General features: G+C 38.9%; 1 protein-coding gene across 3 annotated transcripts in view; it reads right to left on the bottom strand.

The window, feature by feature from the left end:
* The window catches only part of TAFA2 (TAFA chemokine like family member 2), a 502,683-nt gene that overhangs the window by 206,573 nt on the left and 274,340 nt on the right, over positions 1 to 21,770 (bottom strand). For all 3 annotated transcript variants that reach the window (XM_053716749.1, XM_053716750.1, XM_053716751.1), the window contains 2 exons: positions 7,484 to 7,559; positions 7,204 to 7,310 (listed from right to left, as the gene is read on the bottom strand). In XM_053716749.1, the coding sequence (XP_053572724.1) occupies positions 7,204 to 7,310; positions 7,484 to 7,485 (109 nt within the window). In that variant the 5' untranslated portion in view covers positions 7,486 to 7,559. The remainder of the gene's footprint in view (positions 1 to 7,203; positions 7,311 to 7,483; positions 7,560 to 21,770) is intronic.

Raw genomic sequence — 21,770 nt, forward strand, 5'->3', positions numbered from 1 at the left:
CAGTCGTGATGTTGTCCAACTGAAATCTGATGAATTTGGCCGCAGCTACCTGAGGCCATGCCTGAAGTGCATTGAATATCGCTCTCAGTTCTAGAATGTTTATTGGGAGGAGAGATTCCTCCCAAGACCATAAGCTTTGTGGTTTCAGAGATTTCCAGACTGCACCCCAGCCTAGCAGGCTGGCATCTGTCGTTACTATGAGCCACTCTGGCCTGCGGAAACACATTCCCTGAGACAGGTGGTCCTGAGACAACCACCAGAGAAGAGAATCTCTGGTTTATTGGTCCAGATGCAGTTGAGGAGATAAATCTGCATAATCCCCATTCCACTGTTTGAGCATGCATAGTTGCAGTGGTCTGAGGTGTAGGCGGGCATAAGGAACTATCTCCATTGCCGCTACCATGAGCCCGATTACCTCCATACACTGAGCCACTGATGGCCGAGGAATGGAATGAAGAGCTCGGCAAGTGATTAAAAGTTTTGATTTTCTGACCTCCGTCAGAAATATTTTCATTTCTACCGAGTCTATCAGAGTCCCTAGGAAGGAAACTCTTGTGAGAGGGATGAGAGAACTCTTTTTATGTTCACCTTCCATCCCTGAGATCTCAGAAAAGCCAACACGATGTCCGTGTGAGACTTGGCTAGCTGGAAAGTCGACGCCTGAATTAAGATGTCGTCTAGATAAAGCGCCACTGCTATACCCCGCGGTGTTAGAACCGCCAAAAGGGACCCTAGCACCTTTGTGAAAATTCTGGGAGCTGTGGCCAACCCAAAAGGAAGGGCCACAAACTGGTAATGCATGTCCAGAAAGGCAAATCTGAGGAACTAATGATGATCTCTGTGAATAGGGATGTGTAGATACGCATCCTTTAAATCCAGGGTAGTCATATATTGACCCTCCTGGATCAGAGGAAGAAAAGTCCGAATAGTCTCCATCTTGAAAGATGGTACTCTGAGGAATTTGTTTAGAATTTTGAGATCCCAGATCGGTTTGAAAGTTCCCTCTTTTTTGGGAACCACAAACAGGTTGGAGTAAAAACCTAGCCCTTGTTCCACTCTTGGAACTTCGCGGATCACTCCCATGGTATGTAGGTCTTCTACACAGCGTAAGAACGCCTCTCTCTTTGTCTGGTTTGCAGACAATTGAAAAATGTGAAATCTCCCCCTTGGGGGGGGGGGGGAGTCTTTGAAGTCCAGAAGATATCCCTGGGGCACAATTTCTAAAGCCCAGGAATTGTGAACATCTCTTGCCCAAGCCTGAGTGAAGATAGAGAGTCTGCCCCCTACTAGATCCGGTCCCGGATCGGGGGCTACCCCTTCATGCTGTCTTAGAGGCAGCAGCAGGCTTCTTGGCCTGTTTACCTTTGTTTCAAGCCTGGTTAGGTCTCCAGACTTTGGATTGGACAGAATTCCCCTTTTGCTTTGCTGTAGGGGAAGCTGAAGCGGGACCTTGGAAGTTCCGAAAGGAACAAAAATTATTTTGTTTGGTCCTCATTTTATTTGTTTTATCCTGAGGGAGGGCATGGCCTTTCCCTCCAGTGATGTCTGAAATAATTTCTTTCAGTGTAGGCCCGAATAGGGTCTTTCCTTTGAAAGGGATGTTCAACAACTTAGATTTTGATGACACATCAGCAGATCAGGACTTAAGCCATAACGCCCTGCGTGCTAAAATGGCAAAACCTGAATTCTTTGCCGCTAATTTAGCCATTTGGAAAGCGGCATCTGTAATGAAAGAATTAGCCAACTTAAGGGCCTTAATTCTATCCATAATATCCTCTAATGGAGTCTCCACCTGGAGAGCCTCTTCTAGAGCCTCAAACCAGAAAGCAGCTCCAGTAGTTACAGGAACAATGCATGCAATAGGTTGGAGAAGAAAACCTTGATGAACAAAAATTTTCTTTAGGAGACCCTCTAATTTTTTATCCATAGGATCTTTGAAAGCACAACTGTCTTCGATAGGTATAGTTGTACGCTTAGCAAGAGTAGAAATAGCTCCCTCCACCTTAGGAACAGTCTGCCACGAGTCCTGTATGGTATCAGATATGGGAAACATGTTCTTAAAAACAGGAGGGGGAGCGAACTGAATACCTGGTCTATCCCACTCCTTAGTAACAATAGTCACAATCCTCTTAGGGACTGGAAAAACATCAGTGTAAACAGGAACCTCTAAGTATCTGTCCATTTTACACAATTTCTCTAAATTTAAAGGCCGTCATATCAGAATCTGTCTGTGGGAGCGTCTTTCTTGAATCAGAAATCTCTCCCTCGGATTACAAATCCCTTACCCCTACTTCGGAACATTGTGAGGGTATATCGGATACGACTACTAAAGCGTCAGACGGCTCAGCATTTGTTCTTACCCAGAGCTGTCACGCTTTCCTTGTAAACCAGGCAGTTTAGAGAAAACCTCTGTGAGGGTTTTATTCATAACTATGGCCATGTCTTGTAAAGTAAATGAATTTGACGCATTAGAGGTACTTGGCGTCACTTGTGCGGGTGTTACTGGTTGTGACACTTGGGGAGAGCTAGATGCTAAACCTTCATTTCCTTCTAACTGAGAATCATCTATTGCAATATTTTTAAGTGCTAAAATATGCTCTTTATAATTTATAGACATATTAGTTCAAGTGGGACACATTCTAAGAGGGGGTTCCACAATGGTTACTAAACACATAGAACAAGGATTTTCCTTGGTGTCAGACATGTTAAACAGGCTAGTAATGAAACAAACAAGCTTGGAAAACACTTTAATCAATGAAAATAACACTTTAAACAAAAACAGTACTGTGCCTTAAGAGAAAAAAAAGGTGCACAAACTCTGCAAAACAGTGTAAAAAAGCAGTAAACAAAATGAAATTTTTACAGTAGCAACATAAAGCCTTAGTAACTTTGCACCACTATGCAAATAAACAATTAACCCCTTAATGTAAAAACCGGATTGAAAAAACTTCAAAACCGGTAAAATAACGTTCAGCACCTTGCCACAGCTCTGCTGTGGCGCCTACCTGCCCTTTAGGAATGATTTGTGGGGAAAAAAACCTCTTTACAGCCCTCAAATACAGCAGGAATCTCTAGAGAAGTAGCTGGATGCTTCTGATGTAAATAAACTGTAAATAGGCCCCTCCCACCTCACTCAATGTTATGAGGTCTAAAAGAAACACCACAGAGTGTTTCTTAAACTAGCCATGTGGGTTAATAACCCTTAAACAAGCCACAAAGTCCCTCAAAAAACGTTTTATTTGTAATTAAACCAAAACGTTTTTTCCTATTAGTGTCACCAGTAACTATGAGCCCTTTATGCAAGCTTGGATTCCTCTTTTAATGAATACAGCTTACCTTTCCCCCATGGGGATATTGCAAGCCTTTTCTAGAAATAACACACTCTGTCTAAAAAAAAATAGACTGAACATACCTTAATGCAGTTTAGCCTGCAAACTGTTTCCCAACTGAAGTTTTCCTGTACTCTTCAGCCCTTGTGAGATCAGCAGTGGATCTTAGTTACAAAATGCTAAGATCATCATCCTTCTTGCAGAAATCTTCATCCCTTTTCTGCCAGAGAGTAAATAGTACACACTGGTACCATTTAAAATAACAAACTTTTGTTTGAGAAAATAAAAACTAACATTTTTGTCACCACACTCCCTTTGCCCTTCCTAGCAGTTAAGCAGGCAGAGAGAATGACTGGGGGGTGGAGCTAAGGGAGAAGCTATATGGACAGCTCTGCTGTGGGTGCTCTCTCTGCCACTTCCTGTAGGGAAGGAAAATATCCCATAAGTATGGATGAATCCGTGGACTCGATACATCTTACAAGAGAAATATGCATTTGATTGAAGTCCTTAGACACACCCCTTCAATGTTGTGACCAATAAGGAACATAAATAAATTAGCTCCTGCTTCTGCACCTGTCAGCCAATCATTGTGAAGAATGTAGAAGTGTCAGGGTTCTGATGTATTTTTTTGTAAAATATATATATCTATACCTATATATATATATATATATATATATATATATATATATATATATATATATGTGACCATATATGGGTAAATGTATATACAGATATATTTTGAAATATCTATATCAAAATACATAGAAAATTTTCCTCTATGTGAAGAACATTGGAGCATAAAATAAATACAGTAAATACATTATTAAATATTAAAAGTAAATAAAAATGATTTTTCTTGTTTTTAGGTATTTGAGTAAAAAGGCCTTCAAAGTATAAATATATATGTATATATTGTGTATATATGTGTTTATATATGTATATATGTTTGTATATACCTATATACACATATATATGTATATATACATGCATGCACATATTTAGAAATGCAAGTGTATGTATATACAATATCCTTTCCATTCAAATACCTTGTCATATACCTACAGTACATCTACCTTTTAAACTTTATAAAACAAATTCTAATATTTACATAAATAATTTTTATTAGATAGTGTATATTCGAGTGTAACACTTTGTTTTAATGTGTTTTTGTTCTGTTTGGTGTAACTTTTTATCTAACCCTAACCCTTAACGCGAGGACTCTAACCCGACAAGTGCAAATTTAATGGAGATTCGACAGAGGAGTAGGCCTGCAGCAAATAGCCCTTTCCAGCTCATCTCAAAGATTATCAATGGGATTTTTAATAAATAGTGTTTTTATGAGAGTAACTGTACATTGCAATGAATTTTTCATGTGTTTTGTGACACTTTTGCCAGAGCTCTGGCAAAAAATGTTAAGTGCAATAAGCAACACTTATTCAAGTGATAATTTATAAAATGTTAACTGTAATATACAAAGCTTATTCTTTTCAAATTATATGTACACATCATGCATGCACAATACATATTGATAACTTTAAGAAGACAAGCGTGCTTAAACTAGACATGTGTATGGCGAAAAAATTTGGTTCGGTTCGGATTGATTCAGATTTTTTCGAATTTCGGTTCGGATCGATTCGAATTCGGAAAAATTCGAATCAATTAGTTTCGGATTCAAATAAATTCGGCTGGATTCGGTTCAATTCGGTTCGGAAATTCGGAATTTCAGTAAGTATTAGGTGGGTTGTGCTGTGTATTAGACTAGTATTATGTACTGTATATTAGGTGTAACCCATAGCAGAGTGATATAACCTAATATACTGTACAATACTAGTGTAATCCATGGCCATCCGAATCTACCGAATAAATCCGAACTAATTCGGATTTATTCGGTAGATTTGGCACTATTTTAATTCGGAAATTCAAATTGATCCGAATTCCGAATTTACCGAATTCGGACGAATTTCCGAATCGATCCGAAACGAATCGCACATTTCTAGCTTAAACAATAGAAACATTATCATTTGGATATGTACCATAAAAACTAACATTCTTTATACCTGTTAAATGAACTGAATATTAAAACCTGCTACATGTAATACACCAAAATGATCAAGGGCTCAGATCCATGGCTGCATTTAAAGGCCTATCTGAGACTTATTTTCTCTGAAAATTAAGCTACGTGGAGATTTTAAATGCCATTGACTGCTAGGGAAGACAGAAAACATTATGTAGCATACTTAAAGGGACACTATACCCAAACATTTTCTTTCATGATTAAGGTAGAGAATACAACTTTAAACAATATTCCAATTTACTTCTATTACCTAATTTGCTTCATTCTTTAGATATACTTTAATGAAGAAATAGCAATGCACAAGGTGAACCAATCACAGGAGGCATCTATGTGCAGCTACCAATCAGCAGCTACTAAGCATATCTAGATATGCTTTTCAGCAAAGAATATCAAGAGAATGAAGCAAAATAGATAATATAAGTAAATTAGAAAGTTGTTTATAATTGTATGCTCTTTCTAAATCATGAAAGAAAAAAATTGGATTTCATGTCCCTTTAAACTCTCTGACATGCATAGGGTTATCAGAACAGATATACAACCCCTAATTACATATACAAAGGGCAGGTGTGAAGTCTGTAATTCTATGTGTATTGAATAACTATGGGGTCGATTTATCAAAGGCTTCGCAAGACTTCCAACCTCTTACGTCTGCAGGTTGTCACAAGATAACCTGCACACCGTATTTAACAAGCACCGGTCATCAGACTGCTGCTTTCCTAATCTTTCGCCATCTCTAAGGTGGCGAATTTCAATCTCTCTGGTCTCGTCCTACTGGGGACATTGACAGCTCCTGCCCGCACATAATTGGCTATGTGAGGGCAGGGGGCGGGATTGCATGCAAGCGCAAAATAGCACTTGTGGGCAATGCTGAATTCCGCCAGGAGAATTCAGCCTGCCAGAGGCAAGCTGCGGCGGACAGGGACGTCTATATGCACCCCTGTCTGCCGCAGCTTGATAAATCTCCCTCTAAATAACTAGCTACACCTACACCTCATAGAGAGAGCATTAAAGCCACATTTTTTCTTTCGTGATTCAGATAGAGAAAACAATTTTAAAAAGTTTCCAGTTTAATTCTATTATCAAATTTGCTTTGTGTTATTCTTTGTCTGGAGCACTAAATTACAGGAAATATTGTTTCAAAACTGCTGTCATATAGTGCTGCAGACAAATGCACACCCCTGAAACTTACCTTCCTGCTTTTCAACAAAGGACAACAAAAAAAAAAAAAAAGACCATTTTATAATATAAGTAAATTGGAAAGTTGTCTAAAATAGCATGTTCTATCTGAATCATGAAAGAAAATGTTAGGTTGTATGTCCTTTTAATAACCACCACATATAGAAGGTACATATATAAAATATTTTCCAAATATTTACATATTTAAAAAAAAGTACATTTATAAAACGTTATTTCACTTCCATAAGACATTTATTACTTCACCTTCACTGCACATACAGATACAAAAGCATTAATTTAATACATAAATATAATTATATTCTGTAATACACAAAAGCAAACAGTATTACCCTATATCCTTTACATAAAGAAAGACTTAATATAGGGCAGGTCTCTTACAATTACTTGGGGTTCACTAGCAAATAGTTGGGCCTTCAGAACCCTGATAAACAAAACAAGCTGGAATGGATATATTGTACCTCTGAAAGCTGAGAGGAACTGTTCAAAGCACACATAATAGTTGGCTTATACAATTGTTTGTCAAACTAGATATAATCTACATTCACAATATACAGGGAAAATGATTTATTAAAAAAAAAAAAAAAAAGGAATATACATTGTTACCTTTATGATGTACTGCACCAGCTGCCAGCTTTCCCCACAGTGTTACAATAAATATTATTATAAGAAAATGTCTTTTTGTTGCCTTTTGCAGATATCTCTTATTCATCCTAGAATTAATCACATTCAGATAGAACATTAATTGTCATAAGCATTTTAATATATATTTCTCTGTCACACTGTCTGACAGCAAAACAAAATTGAAATGGAATATTTTGCTTTCTAAAATATATATATAAAATATTGCTTACATACATGAACTATAATTCATACAGGTACTTACATATGCTTTGTTTTTCTGTGTATCTTACTTTTCCGTTATGGTATACTCAGGACTTAAGCATCTGGGCTCATTTGCTCTGTAAAAGCAAAAGAAAAAAAATCAGGCGCGCTAACTTCATGACTTTGCGACTGCACTAACACCCTTTCCCCATAGGCTTCTATGGGACGCTGCAAAGAAAGCCTTTTCTATTTATCATTCGCAAGCTAACCCGACACCGTGCTAGATCATATGTACTAAATGTACTAAAGGCGAAGGTGCGTTATAGGAATACTTTATATTCCTATGTTCTTCACTAGAATGTTTATATATATATATATATAATATCAAAAATTTTATATGATTATTTGCTGTGCACCCTGGGCATTTTGGACTAATTGGATACCTGGAGTGCTTAACCAACCTTTGATGTCTATATATATATATATATATATATATATATATATATATATATATATAGATAGATAGATAGATAGATAGATAGATTATCATTATTTTTTGTAAAATATATATCTAAACCTAAATATCTATAGGAGCATATATATACCCAAAGAGCAGTCTAATTTTTGTTTAAACTACAGATGTAGAAACAACCTATTTTGTAAGTTTTTTTTATATAAATAAGTGGGGGCAGTCTTTTGTGGTGACGGAACCAACCTGCCATTTTGGCAGGGTGGTGAAAGGAGTTTCATCCAGGTGGATTCTTTCACCTCCCTGCCATTTTTAGAATCCACCTGGATTCAGCTTACACTGTATCCAGGTGGATTCTTTCACTACCCTGCCATCCAGGTGGATTCCAAAAATGGCAGGGTGGTGAAAGGAGTTTCATCCAGGTGGATTCTTTCACCTCCCTGCCATTTTTTTGAATCCACCTGGATGCAGCTTACGCTGCATCCAGGTGGATTTTTTTACCACCCTGCCATCTAGGTGGATTACGCTGCATCCAGGTGGATTCTTTCACCACCCTGCCATTTTTAGAATCCACCTGGATTCAGCTTACACTGTATCCAGGTAGATTCTTTCACCACCCTGCCATCCAGGTGGATTCCGAAAATGGCAGGGTGGTGAAAGGAGTTTCATCCAGGTGGATTCTTTCACCTCCCTGCCATTTTTAGAATCCACCTGGATTCAGCTTACACTGTATCCAGGTGGATTCTTTCACTACCCTGCCATCCAGGTGGATTCCAAAAATGGCAGTGTGGTGAAAGGAGTTTCATCCAGGTGGATTCTTTCACCTCCCTGCCATTTTTTGAATCCACCTGGATGCAGCTTACGCTGCATCCAGGTGGATTTTTTTACCACCCTGCCATCCAGGTGGATTCTTTCACCACCCCTTTTGCTCTCTCTCCTCCCTCTCTTCTGTTCTCCCCCCTCTCTTTTGCTCTCTCTCTTCCCTCTCTTTTGCTCTTTCTCTCCCCTCTCTTTTGCTCTCTCTCTGCCCTCTCTTTTGCTCACTCTCTCCACTCTCTTTTGTTCTCTTTCTCCAAAGTCTTTTGCTCTATCTCCCCCCTCCATTTGCTCTCTCTCCCACTCCATTTGCTCTCTCTCCCCATCCATTTGCTCTCTTCCCCCTCTCTTTTGCTCTCTCTCTCCCCCCTCTCTTTTGCTCTCTCTCTCCCCCTCTTTTTTACTCTCTCTCCCCCACTCTTATGCTCTCTCTCTTTTGTTCTCTCTCCCCCTCTCTTTTTCGCTCTCTCTCCACCTCTCTTTTGCTCTCTCTCCCCATCTCTTTTGCTCCCCCCTTTCATTTGCTCTCTCTCTCCCCTCTCATTTGCTCTCCCTCCCCCTCTAATTTGCTCTCTCTCTCTCCACTCTCTTTTGCTCTCTCTCCCTCCTCTATTTTACTCTCCCCCATCTCTTTTGCTCTCTCGACCCTCTCTTTTGCTCTCTCTCTCCTCTCCTTTGCTCTCTCTCCCCCTCTTTTGCTCTCTCTCCCCCTCTTTCGTTTGCTCTCTCGACCCTCTCTTTTATGCTTTTGCTCTCCCTCTCTTTTGCTCTCGCCCCCTCTCTTTTCCTTTCTCCCCCCTTCTCTTTTGCTCTTTCTCCCCCTTCTCTTTTGCTCTCTCTCCCCCTTCTCTATCTCCCCCCCTCTTTTACTCTCTCTCACCCCTCTTGTGCGCCCTCACAAAGACAGCCACGGCCGCTCCTGCCTGGCCCTGCCCCTTCAGGCCCGGCTCTCACATCTTGGCCCCGCCCCATCACACCTGGCTGGCCCTGCCCCTTCACGCATGTTCGTCCACCCAGGTCAGTTTGCCCACACCTCCACCAGCAGAAGATCGTTAAAGACGGTGACACACACAGTGTCACCATCTGTAACAATCAGGCATCTGGCCTCATATGGTGGTGGAGCACCGCTCACGCTCCAGCTCCATATGCGGCAGATGCCTGAAGCTTCAGAAGCTCCAGCTCTCAGCTGTTATGTTACAGCTGAGAGCTGCATCTCCTGAAGCTGTCTGTCGCCGTGATGCGGCTGCGCACGCATCTAACATTCCTTTGAGGATGCGTGCGCAACTGCCAACGACGACGGACATTACAAACATAATTATTATATAGATATATATATATATAAACTTTTTTTTCTAAGTGCAGAACATAGGAATAACACTTTTCAATTTTCTGACCGTTTGGGACCAGGGCTATTTTTACATTTCTGCAGTGTTTGTGTTTAGCTGTAATTTTCCTCTTACTCATTTACTGTACACACACAAATTATATACTGTTTTTCTCGCCATTAAATGTACTTTCTAAAGATACCATTATTTTCATCATATGTTATAATTTACTATAAAAAATATATAAAATATAATGGAAAAATGGAAAAAAAACACTTTTTCTAAATTTGACCCCCAAAATCTGTTACACATCTACAACCACCAAAAAACACACATGCTAAATAGTGTCTACATTTTGTCCTGAGTATAGAAATACCCAATGTTTACATGTTCTTTGCTATTTTTGCAAATTATAGAGCAATAAGTACAAGTAGCACTTTGCTATTTCCAAACCATTTTTTTAGCGATATTTACATTGGAACACTGATATCTGTCAGGAATCCCTGAATAACCCTTTACATGTATATATTTTTTTAAAAGAAGACAACCTAAAAAGTGGTGATTTTTTGACAAAATAGCAATTTAAGAATACATTTACTGAGAACGTTAAGGGTTACTGCCAAATAACACCCCAATATGTGTTCAGCAACATCTCCTAAATACAGTGATACCACCCATGTCCGGTTCTCTGAGGGCTAAAAGGCCTTATTTTTAGGGGGCGCATTCTAGTTTTCCAGCTTGGAATTTTTCACATCTGTCATCTTGCACCCATGTCCTATTTGGGACATTTCTGAAGCCGGCCAATGTAATTTACCCCCATCAAACCATATATTTTTGAAAAGTAGACACCCTAGGGTATTTGGAATGCTGGTATTTTAACATTTTCCATGCACTAATGCAACCACCAGTCTTTGTCAAATTTTTGGGTAGTCATTTTTTGTGTTATTTTTCACACAAATTGTACTTTAGGCGTGGATTCTCAGCTCTTGTTATGTGTTAATGCCAAAAACACCTCAATATGTGTTCAACAACATCTCCTGAGTACAGTGATACCACCCTTGAATAGGTTTGTCGGGTTCTATGGGGACTAAAATGCCTTATTTTTATGGGGAGCATTCCAGTCTTCCAACATGGAATTTTCACATCATCATGCATCCATGTCATGTTTGGGACATTTCTGAAGCTGGACAATGTAATTTACCCCATCAAACCATATATTTTTAAAAAGTAGACACCATAGGGTATTTGAAATGCTGGTATTTTAACACTTTCCATGCACTAATGCAACCACCAGTCTTTGTCAAACTTTTGGGTAGTCATTTTTTTGTGTTATTTTTCACACATATCATATTTTAAGCATGGATTTTCAGATTCTGTTATGTGTTCCTGCCAAAAAACACCTCAATATGCGTTCAACAACATCACCTAAGTACAGTGATACCACCCTTGAATAGGTTTGTTGGGTTCTCTGGGGGCTAAAAGGCCTTATTTTTAGGGGGCGCATTCCAGTTTTCCAACTTGGAATTTTCACATCTGTCATCATGCACCCATGTCCTATTTGGGACATTTCTGAAGCCGGACAATGTAATTTACCCCCATCAAACCATATATTTTTAAAAAGTAGACACCATAGGGTATTTGAAATTCTGGTATTTTAACACTTTCCATGCACTAATTCACCCACCAGTCTTTGTCGAACTTTTGGGTAGTCATTTTTTTGTGTTATTTTTCACACACATTGTACTTAAGGCATGGATTCGCAGTTCCTGTTATGTGTTACTGACAAAAAAACACACACCTCAATATGTGTTCAACAACATCTCCTGAGTACAGTGATACTACCCATGAATAGGTTTGTTGGGTTCTTAGGGGGCTAAAAGGCCTTATTTTTAGGGGGCGCATTCCAGTTTTCCAACTTGGAATTTTCACATTCCATGCACCCATGTCCTATTTGGAATATTTTTTAAGCTGGCCAATGTAATTTACCCCCTTCAAACCATATATTTTTGAAAAGTAGACACCCTAGGGTTTTTGAAATGCTGGTATTTTAACACTTTCCATGCACTAATGCACTAATACAACCATCAGTCTTTGTCAAATGTTTGGGTAGTCATTTGTTTGTTTTATTTTTCACACACATTGTACTTTAGGCATGGATTCTCAGTTCCTGTTATGTGTTATTGACAAAAAAACACCTCAATATGTGTTCAACAACATCTCTTGAGTACAGTGATACCACCCATAAATGCGTTTGTCAGGATCTCTGGGGGCTAAAAGTCCTTATTTTAAGGGGGGCAAATTTAAGTTTTCCAACTTGGCATTTTCACATCTGTAATCATGCACCCATGTCCTATTTTGGGACATTTCTGAAGCTAGTCAATTAAATTTACCCCATCAAACCATATATGCTGGTATTTTAACACTTTCCATGCACTTATTCAGCCACCAGTCTTTGTCAAACTTTTGGGTAGTCATTTTTTGTTTTATTTTTCACACATGTACTTTAGGCATGGATTCTTAGTTCCTTTTATGTGTAACAATCAAAAAACACATCAATATGTGTTCAACACCATCTCCTGAGTACAGTGATACCAACCATGAATAGGTTTGTTGGGTTCTTAGGGAGGTAAAAGGCCTTATTTTTAGGGGGCGCATTCCAATTTTCCAACTTGGAATTTTCACATCTGTCATCATGCACCCATGTCCTATTTGGGACATTTCTGAAGCCGGCCAATGTAATTTACCCCAATCAAACCTTATATTTTTGAAAAGTAGACACCCTAGGTTATATGAAATGCTGGTATTTTAACACTTTCCGTGCACTAATTCAACAACCAGTCTTTGTCAAACTTTTGGTTAGTCATTTGTTTGTGTTATTTTTCACACATAGTAATTTAGGCATGGATTCTCAGTTCCTGTTATGTGTAACTGACAAAAACTACCTCAATATCTGTTCAACAACATCTCCTGAGTACATTGATACCACCCATGAATAGGTTTGTTGGGTTCTCAGGGGGCTAAAAGGCCTTATTTTTAGGGGCGCATTACAGTATTCCAACTTGGAATTTTCACATCCCATGCACCCATGTCCTATTTGGAACATTTTTTAAGCTGGCCAGTGTAATTTACCTCCATCAACCAATATATTTTTGAAAGGTAGACACCATAGGGTATTTGAAATGCTGATATTTTAACACTTTCCATGCACTAATCCAACCACCAGTCTTTGTCAAACTTTTGGGTAGTCATTTGTTTGTTTTATTTTTCACACACATTGTACTTTAGGTATGGATTCTCAGTTCCTGTTATGTGTTATTGACATAAAAACACCTAAATATGTGTTCAACAACATCTCTTGAGTACAGTGATACCACCCATAAATAGGTTTGTCAGGATCTCTTGGGGCTAAAAGGCCTTATTTTAAGGGGGTGCATTTAAGTTTTCCAACTTGGCATTTTCACATCTGTCATCATGCACCCATGTCCTATTTGGGACATTTCTGAAGCCAGCCAATTAAATTTACCCCCATCAAACCATTTATGCTGGTATTTTAACACTTTCCATGCACTTATTCAACCACCAGTCTTTGTCAAACTTTTGGGTAGTCATTTTTTGTTTTATTTTTCACACACATACTTTAGGCATGGATTCTTAGTTCCTGTTATGTGTAACAGACAAAAAAACACCTCAATATGTGTTCAACACCATCTCCTGAGTACAGTGATACCACCCATGAATAGGTTTGTTGGGTTCTTAGGGAGCTAAAAGGCCTTCAAATACGAGAGAATGTCCTATTTGGGACATTTCTGAAGCAGGCCAATGTCATTTACCCCCATCAAACCATATATTTTTGAAAAGTAGACACCCTAGGGTATTTGAAATGCTGGTATTTTAACACTTTCCATGCACTAATGCAACCACCAGTATTTGTCAAACTTTTGGTTAGTCATTTGTTTGTGTTATTTTTCACACATAGTAATTTAGGCATGGATTCTCAGTTCCTGTTAGGTGTAACTGACAAAAACAACCTCAATATGTGTTCAACAACATCTCCTGAGTACATTGATTATACAAAAAAAAAAAAGGATTGCATAGCATTGGGATGATTTATTAAATCATCCACTATAACAAAAGGAAGTTGATAAAGAGTAAAATGTTAACAAACTTTTTCATTTCTGTATTATTTACATCCACATTATAAACCCTAGACATGTGGTCAAGCCTATACACAATTAGCCCAATATCTACATGTGTCTAATGCATTGCTTTTTCACATTTTAAAAGTGTTAATGCTAAGGCAATTAAAAAGCTCATGATAAATAGGTTCTCATGGGTTCCTCAAATGTATTGTAATGCTTTTGAATTTGAAAACCCTAGAAAAAGCCATCTAAGAAAATTCACAGACTTATACATATTGATTATGGGGTTAATAACAATCCGTTAATAGCATTTTTCAAATTATTGATATTTCAAAAGCACTATAGACATCATTAATTGTGTTTTTCTTTAGAAAACATTAAATTATATATTAGCAAAAACAAAATTTATGTTTACCTGATAAATTTGTTTCTTTTCGGATATGGAGTCCACAACGTCATCAATTACTAGTGGGAATATCACTTCTGGCCAGCAGGAGGAGGCAAAGAGCTCCACAGAAAAGCAGTTAAGTGTCAATCCCCTACCCATAATCCACATTCATTCGACCAAAGGAAAATGGAAAAAAGGAATAACACAAAGGTGTAGAGGTGCCGGAGATTTAGTAAAAAAATTACTGTCTTAAATTTAAGGGTGGGGTCATGGACTCCATATCCGGAAAGAAACAAATTTATCAGGTAAGCATAAATTTTGTTTTCTTTGCTAATATATGGAGAGTCCACAACGTCATCAATTACTAGTGGGAACCAATACCCAAGCTAGAGGACACAGATAACTAGGGAGGGACAACAAGACAGGCAGACCTAAACAGAAGGCACCACCGCTTGAAGAACCTTCCTCACAAAAGAAGCCTCAGCCGAGGCAAAAGAATCACATTTGAAAAAGTATGCAGAGAGGACCAAGTTGCAGCCTTGCAAATCTGATCCACAGAAACTTCATTTTTGAAAGCCCAAGAAGAGGAGACCAGCAGTCTCATAAGCAAATGAATTATACTTCTCAACCAGAGAGAAAGTAGCAGTAGCTTTCTGACCTTTACGCTTTCCAGAGAAACAAACAAACAGGGCAGAGGACTCGCAAAAATCCTTAGTCGCCCGAAGGTAGAATTTTAGAGCATGCACAACATCCAAGTTGTGTAACAAACGTTCCTTATGAGAAGAAGGATTAGGACATAGAGAAGGAACAACAATTTCCTGAATAATATTTCTATCTGAAACCACTTTAGGGAGAAATCCCACTTTAGTATGAAGAACTGCCTTATCAGCATGAAAAATAAGGTATGGCGAATCACACTGTAAAGCCAAGAGTTCCGAGACTCTCCGAGCAGAAGAAATAGCAATAAGAAACACAACTTTCCAAGATAACAACTTATGTATGGAATGCAATGGCTCAAACGGTGCCTGCTGCAAAACTTTAAGAACAAGGTTAAGACTCCAAGGAGGAGCAACAGACTTAAACACAGGCCTTATTCTGACCAGGGCCTGACAAAAGGATTGAACATCTGGCACATCCGCCAGATGCTTATGCAACAAAATAGATAATACAGAAATCTGACCCTTCAGAGAACTGGCTGACAATCCTTTCTCCAGACCTTCCTGGAGAAAAGACAAAATCCTAGGAATCCTGACCCTATTCCAAAAGTAGCCCTTGGATTTGGATACTATGTCCACAGCCCAGGGTTCTGGGACATCTCGTATCTATGCTTGATAAGATAGAGAAAGTCTGCCCCCACTTGATCTGATCCCGGATCGGGGGCAAACCCTTCATGCTGATTTAAACTCAGCTGCGAACTTCTTAGATTGCTTCCCCTTGTTCCAAGACTGATTGGGTTTCCAAGAAGACTTGGACTGTTCCTGCTTGGAAGAGGGAGAGAAAGACTTTCTTTTGAAGTTACGAAAGGAAAGAAAACCACTTACTTGTGGTAGAAAAGACCCTTTTTCACCAGTAATGTCAGAAATAATTTCTGCCACACCAGGTCCAAACAAGGTCCTACCCTTGTAAGGAAGCGCCAGAAGCTTGGACTTAGAAGTAACATCCGCTGACCAAGATTTAAGTCACTGCGAGGTAGCACAGCGAAGGAAGATATCTTGGCTCCCAGTTTAATGACTTGCATGGTAGCATCAGAAATAAAGGAGTTGGCTAGCTTGAGAACCTTAATCCTGTCTTGGATCTCCTCCAAAGGAGTCTCTACCTGAAGTGAATTAGACAAGGCGTCGTACAAATAAGATGCCTGCACGTGACACAGTGGCAATACAAACTGCAGGTTGTCATTGAAGACCTTGATGAACATACATCTTCTTCAAATAAGCTTCCAGCTTTTTGTCCATTGAATCCTTAAAAGAGCAGCCATCCTCTATAGGAATAGTAGTTCTCTTAACAAGAGTAAAAATGGGCCCTTCTACTTTAGGCACAGTGTGCCATGAATCTTTAATAGAGTCAGCAACAGGAAACATGTTTTTAAAGACAGGAGACGGGAAAAAGGTATCCCTAGCTTTTCCCATTCCTGTGAAATAATCTCTGTAGCACAGTCCAGAACAGGAAACACTTCCGCAGTGGAAGAAACATCATAGTAAATATTACGTTTACTAGATTTCTTAGGGTTGACCACGACAGGTGTATTGGAGCCATCCAAAGTAGCTAAAACCTCCTTTAACAATACACAGTGTTCAAACTTAAATCTGAAGGATACTACATCAGCATCAGATGAAGGAATTATACTGTCTAAATCTGAGAATTCACCCTCAGAGACTACCAACGTATCCTCCTCATCAGACTTATGAGGTAGGGCAACCTGGGTAGCAGTGGGAAGAACAGAAACCTTGTTATCTGAATCTCTAATTGTCCTCTTGCGTTTTCCCTTTAGCATAGGAAAAGCAGATAATGCCGCAGATACCGCAGAAGATACTTGCACAGAATATTCTGCAGGCAGTCAGAAAAGAACTGCAGGGCACTGTATGTGATGCCATTAAAGCTTGGGATATTTGAGGAAAAAGCTGTGGCATTGCCTGAACAGCGTCATCCTGAGAGACTTTAAGCTCAGAAACAAAAATCCTATCTTTACATTTTAAAGTTCTATCCAGACATGAAGAACAAAATTACGTAGGCAAAAAAAATTGTTTCTCTAGGCACAGCAGACATTTGTCTATTGGAACAGATTCCTGCACCATGATGCAAGAAAAATACCCAAATAAAAAAGAATCTTAAAAAATTATACTACCACTTTAAATTTTGTTAATTCTGTCAGACCTCAGTTTAAAGATATTGACCCACAAAAGAAATGCTACTGTTACTTTAAACTTTTAACTTAGAAATTTGCAGAGCAAGATAACACTCAAAAACAACCCCTCCGGATAAACCTCTACACCTCAGCCTTGACTGAGGTGCCTACCTGCCCTTCCGCAATAACGAGTGCTGGAATCACTTAGGAGAAGCAAAAGAAGACTAGCTGAACTTGTATGATTCAGCTGACACAACTCCATTACTCTGAGAATGGAAGGGAGCGTCACATGACCTGGAGAATTCAGCTGTGCCACAGTAAGGCGAAAAAAGAAAAGCAAGTCTTAAAGGGACAGTCTACACCAGAATTGTTATTGTTTAAAAAGATAGATAATCCCTTTATTACCCATTCCCTAGTTTTGCATAACCAACACAGTTATATAAATATACTTTTTACCTCTGTGATTACCTTGGCCTCTATTTAATAAAGTCTCGCAATATGCTCTCCATATTCAGCATTGCACCAGCAGCTCAAAAGAGCTGCTGGTGCAATGTCGCCCCCTGCAGACTCGCGGCCAATGGGCCGCCAGCAGGGAGGTGTCAATCAACCCGATCGTACTCGATCGGGTTGATTTCCGGCGATGTCTGTCCGCCTGCTCAGGGCCCACAAGCTCACTACGGAGCTTGTTAAATGGGCGCCCATGTATCTAAGCCTCGGCAAACTGCCCCCTTATTTCAGTTCTTTTGACAGACATCCATTTTAGCCAATCAGAGCTGGCTCACTGGATCTCCACGTGCACGCCAACAGTGTTATCTATATGACAAACGTGAACTAACACTTTCTAGTGGTGAAAAACTGTTAAAATGCTCTGAGAGAAGAGGCGGCCTTCAAGGGCTTAGAAATTTGCATTTGAAACTCCTAGGTTTAACTTTCAACTAAGAATATCAAGAGAACAAAGCAAAATTGGTGATAAAAGTGAATTGGAAATATGTTTAAAATTACATTCTCTGTCTGAATCCTGAAAGTTTATTTTGGACTAGACTGTCCCTTTAAGAAAAAAGGCACTGACGTCAGCAGTCAAACATTTACTCTTGTAAAAGTTAAAAATCGCAGTCGGATAACATCAAACATTTACAGCGATTACCAGACAACCGTTAGTGCCAGAACACATGCACACATAGTCCCTTATGGTTTAAATAGCATTAAAAACCTCAGGGAAACAATAAAAATTAAATGAGCCAAAATAGAGATTTAACCCCTTTATCAGAAGGAGTTACCCCATCAGTCTCCAAACACATACACAATGAGTGCCTGTCCCTTGCTTAAATCAAATCCTCAACAAGGATTTTTTATGTCCCAATGTATATAATGTAGGAAATGTACTAAGTGCAAGTCTCTCAACCTAGAAGACAAAAACACTTACCTGCAAAATCCGCTGTCCGGCAGGTAGACAGCTCACCAGGCATGATAGGACACATACTCCTCACAGAGACCTGCAGAAAAAGAAAGAACAGAGTAAACCTGCTCTGGATTTCTATACCATGGGCAGCACATATGTTAGGAAAACAGAGCAAGGCCCACCTCACAAGTTCCTAACTGCTTTAAAGCTACCACTACCCTACTGAAGAGATTAACGTGGACTACGGCTAGACCCAAAAATCTTGCTTGTAGCAAAGAAAATCTAATTTTCTTCAGACACCAAAACTTCACCTCCTCCATTGACAGAGGCAAAGAGAATGACTAGGGATTATGGGTAGAGAAGTGACACTTAACAGCATTGCTGTTTGCTCTTTGCCTCCTCCTGCTGGTCAAGAGTGTTATTCCCACTAGTAATTGATAATGTTGTGGACTCTCCATATCTTAGGAAAGAAATGATTTTAGTAAAAGAAAAAAATAATAATGAAGAATAATGAATAATAAAGATTATTGTCTTGTTTAATGCAATAACATTGTTTTAAGTCAATGTATTGCATGTATATATATATATATATATATATATATATATATATGTGTGTGTGTGTGTGTGTGTGTGTATGTATATATCATGGCACAGTAAAAACAAATACTGAAACATTTAATGCATGCAAGTTCTAAAAATGCATCTAATAAAAAGTGAAGCACACTGATTCTGAGCTTTCCATCAAATACATGTTTAAATCCTATAAACACTTAAACAATTTACTTTACTTAGTGATGTACAAGGAAACAGTATTATTGATGATGATTAAAAGTAACTTTGTCAATTTGATACATGGGCCCCTATGCTTCTGCATTAAATTATTATAATGTATTTGTGCAAGCAGAGACTCAGTGTACACAATAAAGTATTATAAATGCTGCCTGTCAAGTCTCAAGTCTGTTAATGCAAAGTTATTGCTACAGTGGCTATTTTGTTCATGGTGTTCCTATTCTTGTGTAGTAATAATAATAATAATCAGTTAATGCAACTTTTATTCACAAGTTCACTAATAATATCGTAGATTTTTCTTATTTTAACTGAAATTATTTCATTTAATTCTACGTAAATGCATTTCTGTATATGACCAAAGCCAAAAACTGGCATACTTTATACATATAGGGCTAGATTACGTGTGGTGTGCTATTTTTTGCACCAGTTCACACGATAACTGCACTCGACTTTGCCTTTTTGAACGCATCGGATAACGTGCATATTACAAGTTGAAAATTAAAATTATTTGTTAGCAAGCTAACCTGATGTGCGCAAAATGCTGCAGTTACAATATCGCTATTGCATTAACGTATTCCCCAATAGACTTCAATGGAACACAAAAAGTGGATAAAAACCTAACACCCTAATCGCATGCAAATTCAATCACATTTTTTCAAGTGCGTGAACCCAACATGAAAATAAGAATATTTCACATTCTAATGTTCTTCACACAGAAGAATATGTTATATTTAATAAAAATACATATTTCTACATATATCTAATGGCATTTTAGTACAATATACTGTATAACTATTTATCTATCTATCTATCTATCTAGATATATACAGTGTGACAGAAAGCAAGGCCTGGTTATAAATGGAAGATATTTAAGTCCAAGCATTGTACATGCTATTTCTCCTTTCAGTTAAAACCCCAGGGAGAAAGAGTGTGTATTTGATTATGCAGTTGATAAACTGTGTTCTGGGTCCCTGGGGTTTGGGATAATTGGAGAGAGGGTGGGCCATTATCCCAGACAGCTGTGAAGCTGTCCAGCAGCTAATCACAGGTGTGGCTAATTAGAAGTTGTGAGGGTTTAAATAGTAGCCTCACTTAGGCCTTGAGAGAGAGTTACACAGCTACAGAAGCTGGTGTGTGTGTTTGTTACACTGTGTAAAAGACTTTTGTTCCTGTGAACTGTAAAAGGACATTATTTTTACAAAGCACTTGTGGAATGCTGTGAAGTGCTGGGACACATTTAAAAGTACTTAACTTTGCTGCAGAGGAAGGATTTCCCTCTTTTGAAAATGAACTGCCTGTTTGTTATTGCTGTGAAAAATAAAGCCTTTTAAACTACAGTGGATTGTCCTGTGCTGCATTTGTGCCCTAGAAGACCGTGGTTAAAAGTGTTTCCTGTTACACTTGGTGGAGAATGCGGGCAACCACGTTTTTAGTCTGTGGGCATAATAATCTGCAAGCAACATGGAGGAGGTCATTAAAGCTTTGATCCATTCTAATGCTATACAGCAAGAGACTAACAGAAAAGCTGCTGAAAATAGTGCAGCACTGCAACAGTTGGTCTTGGCCCAGTCAGAGAGTGCTATGCTGCTGGCTAAATCACAGAAGGAGAACACTGAATTGTTGATACAACAGATGGCTGCTGTGCAAGCTGAGACATTCAGGAAGACCCGGGAGGAGCAGCAAAGTGCTACACAGACTCTGCAACGAGAGGTTCAAGCCATATCAGAAAGACTGAACTCTGAATATGTTGGCGGCAGCCAAGGTTCCAGAGTAATAAGGGCTAGTCATTATCTTCAAAAAATGACAGCAGCTGATGATGTTGAGGCGTATCTTTTGGCATTTGAACACACAGCAGAAAGAGAAAAATGGCCGACAGTTGAGTGGGCGAGTATACTTGCGCCATTTCTTAGTGGTGAACCTCAGAAGGCCTACTTTGATTTAGAGCCAGCACAAGCCTGTGACTATGAGAAATTGAAAGCAGAAATCCTTGCACGCCTGGGGGTGACTTCGGCAGTCCGTGCACAAAGATTCCATTCCTGGATGTTTTCATCTCATAATGCTGCAAGATCCCAGATGTTCGACCTTATACACCTTGCCAGGAAGTGGCTGCAACCAGAGGTTAATTCAGCTACCAAAATAGTGGAACTACTGGTGATGGACCGGTTTCAGCGTGGATTACCT

Source organism: Bombina bombina, chromosome 6 (genome assembly GCF_027579735.1).
Source record: "Bombina bombina isolate aBomBom1 chromosome 6, aBomBom1.pri, whole genome shotgun sequence".
Lineage (NCBI taxonomy): Eukaryota > Metazoa > Chordata > Amphibia > Anura > Bombinatoridae > Bombina > Bombina bombina.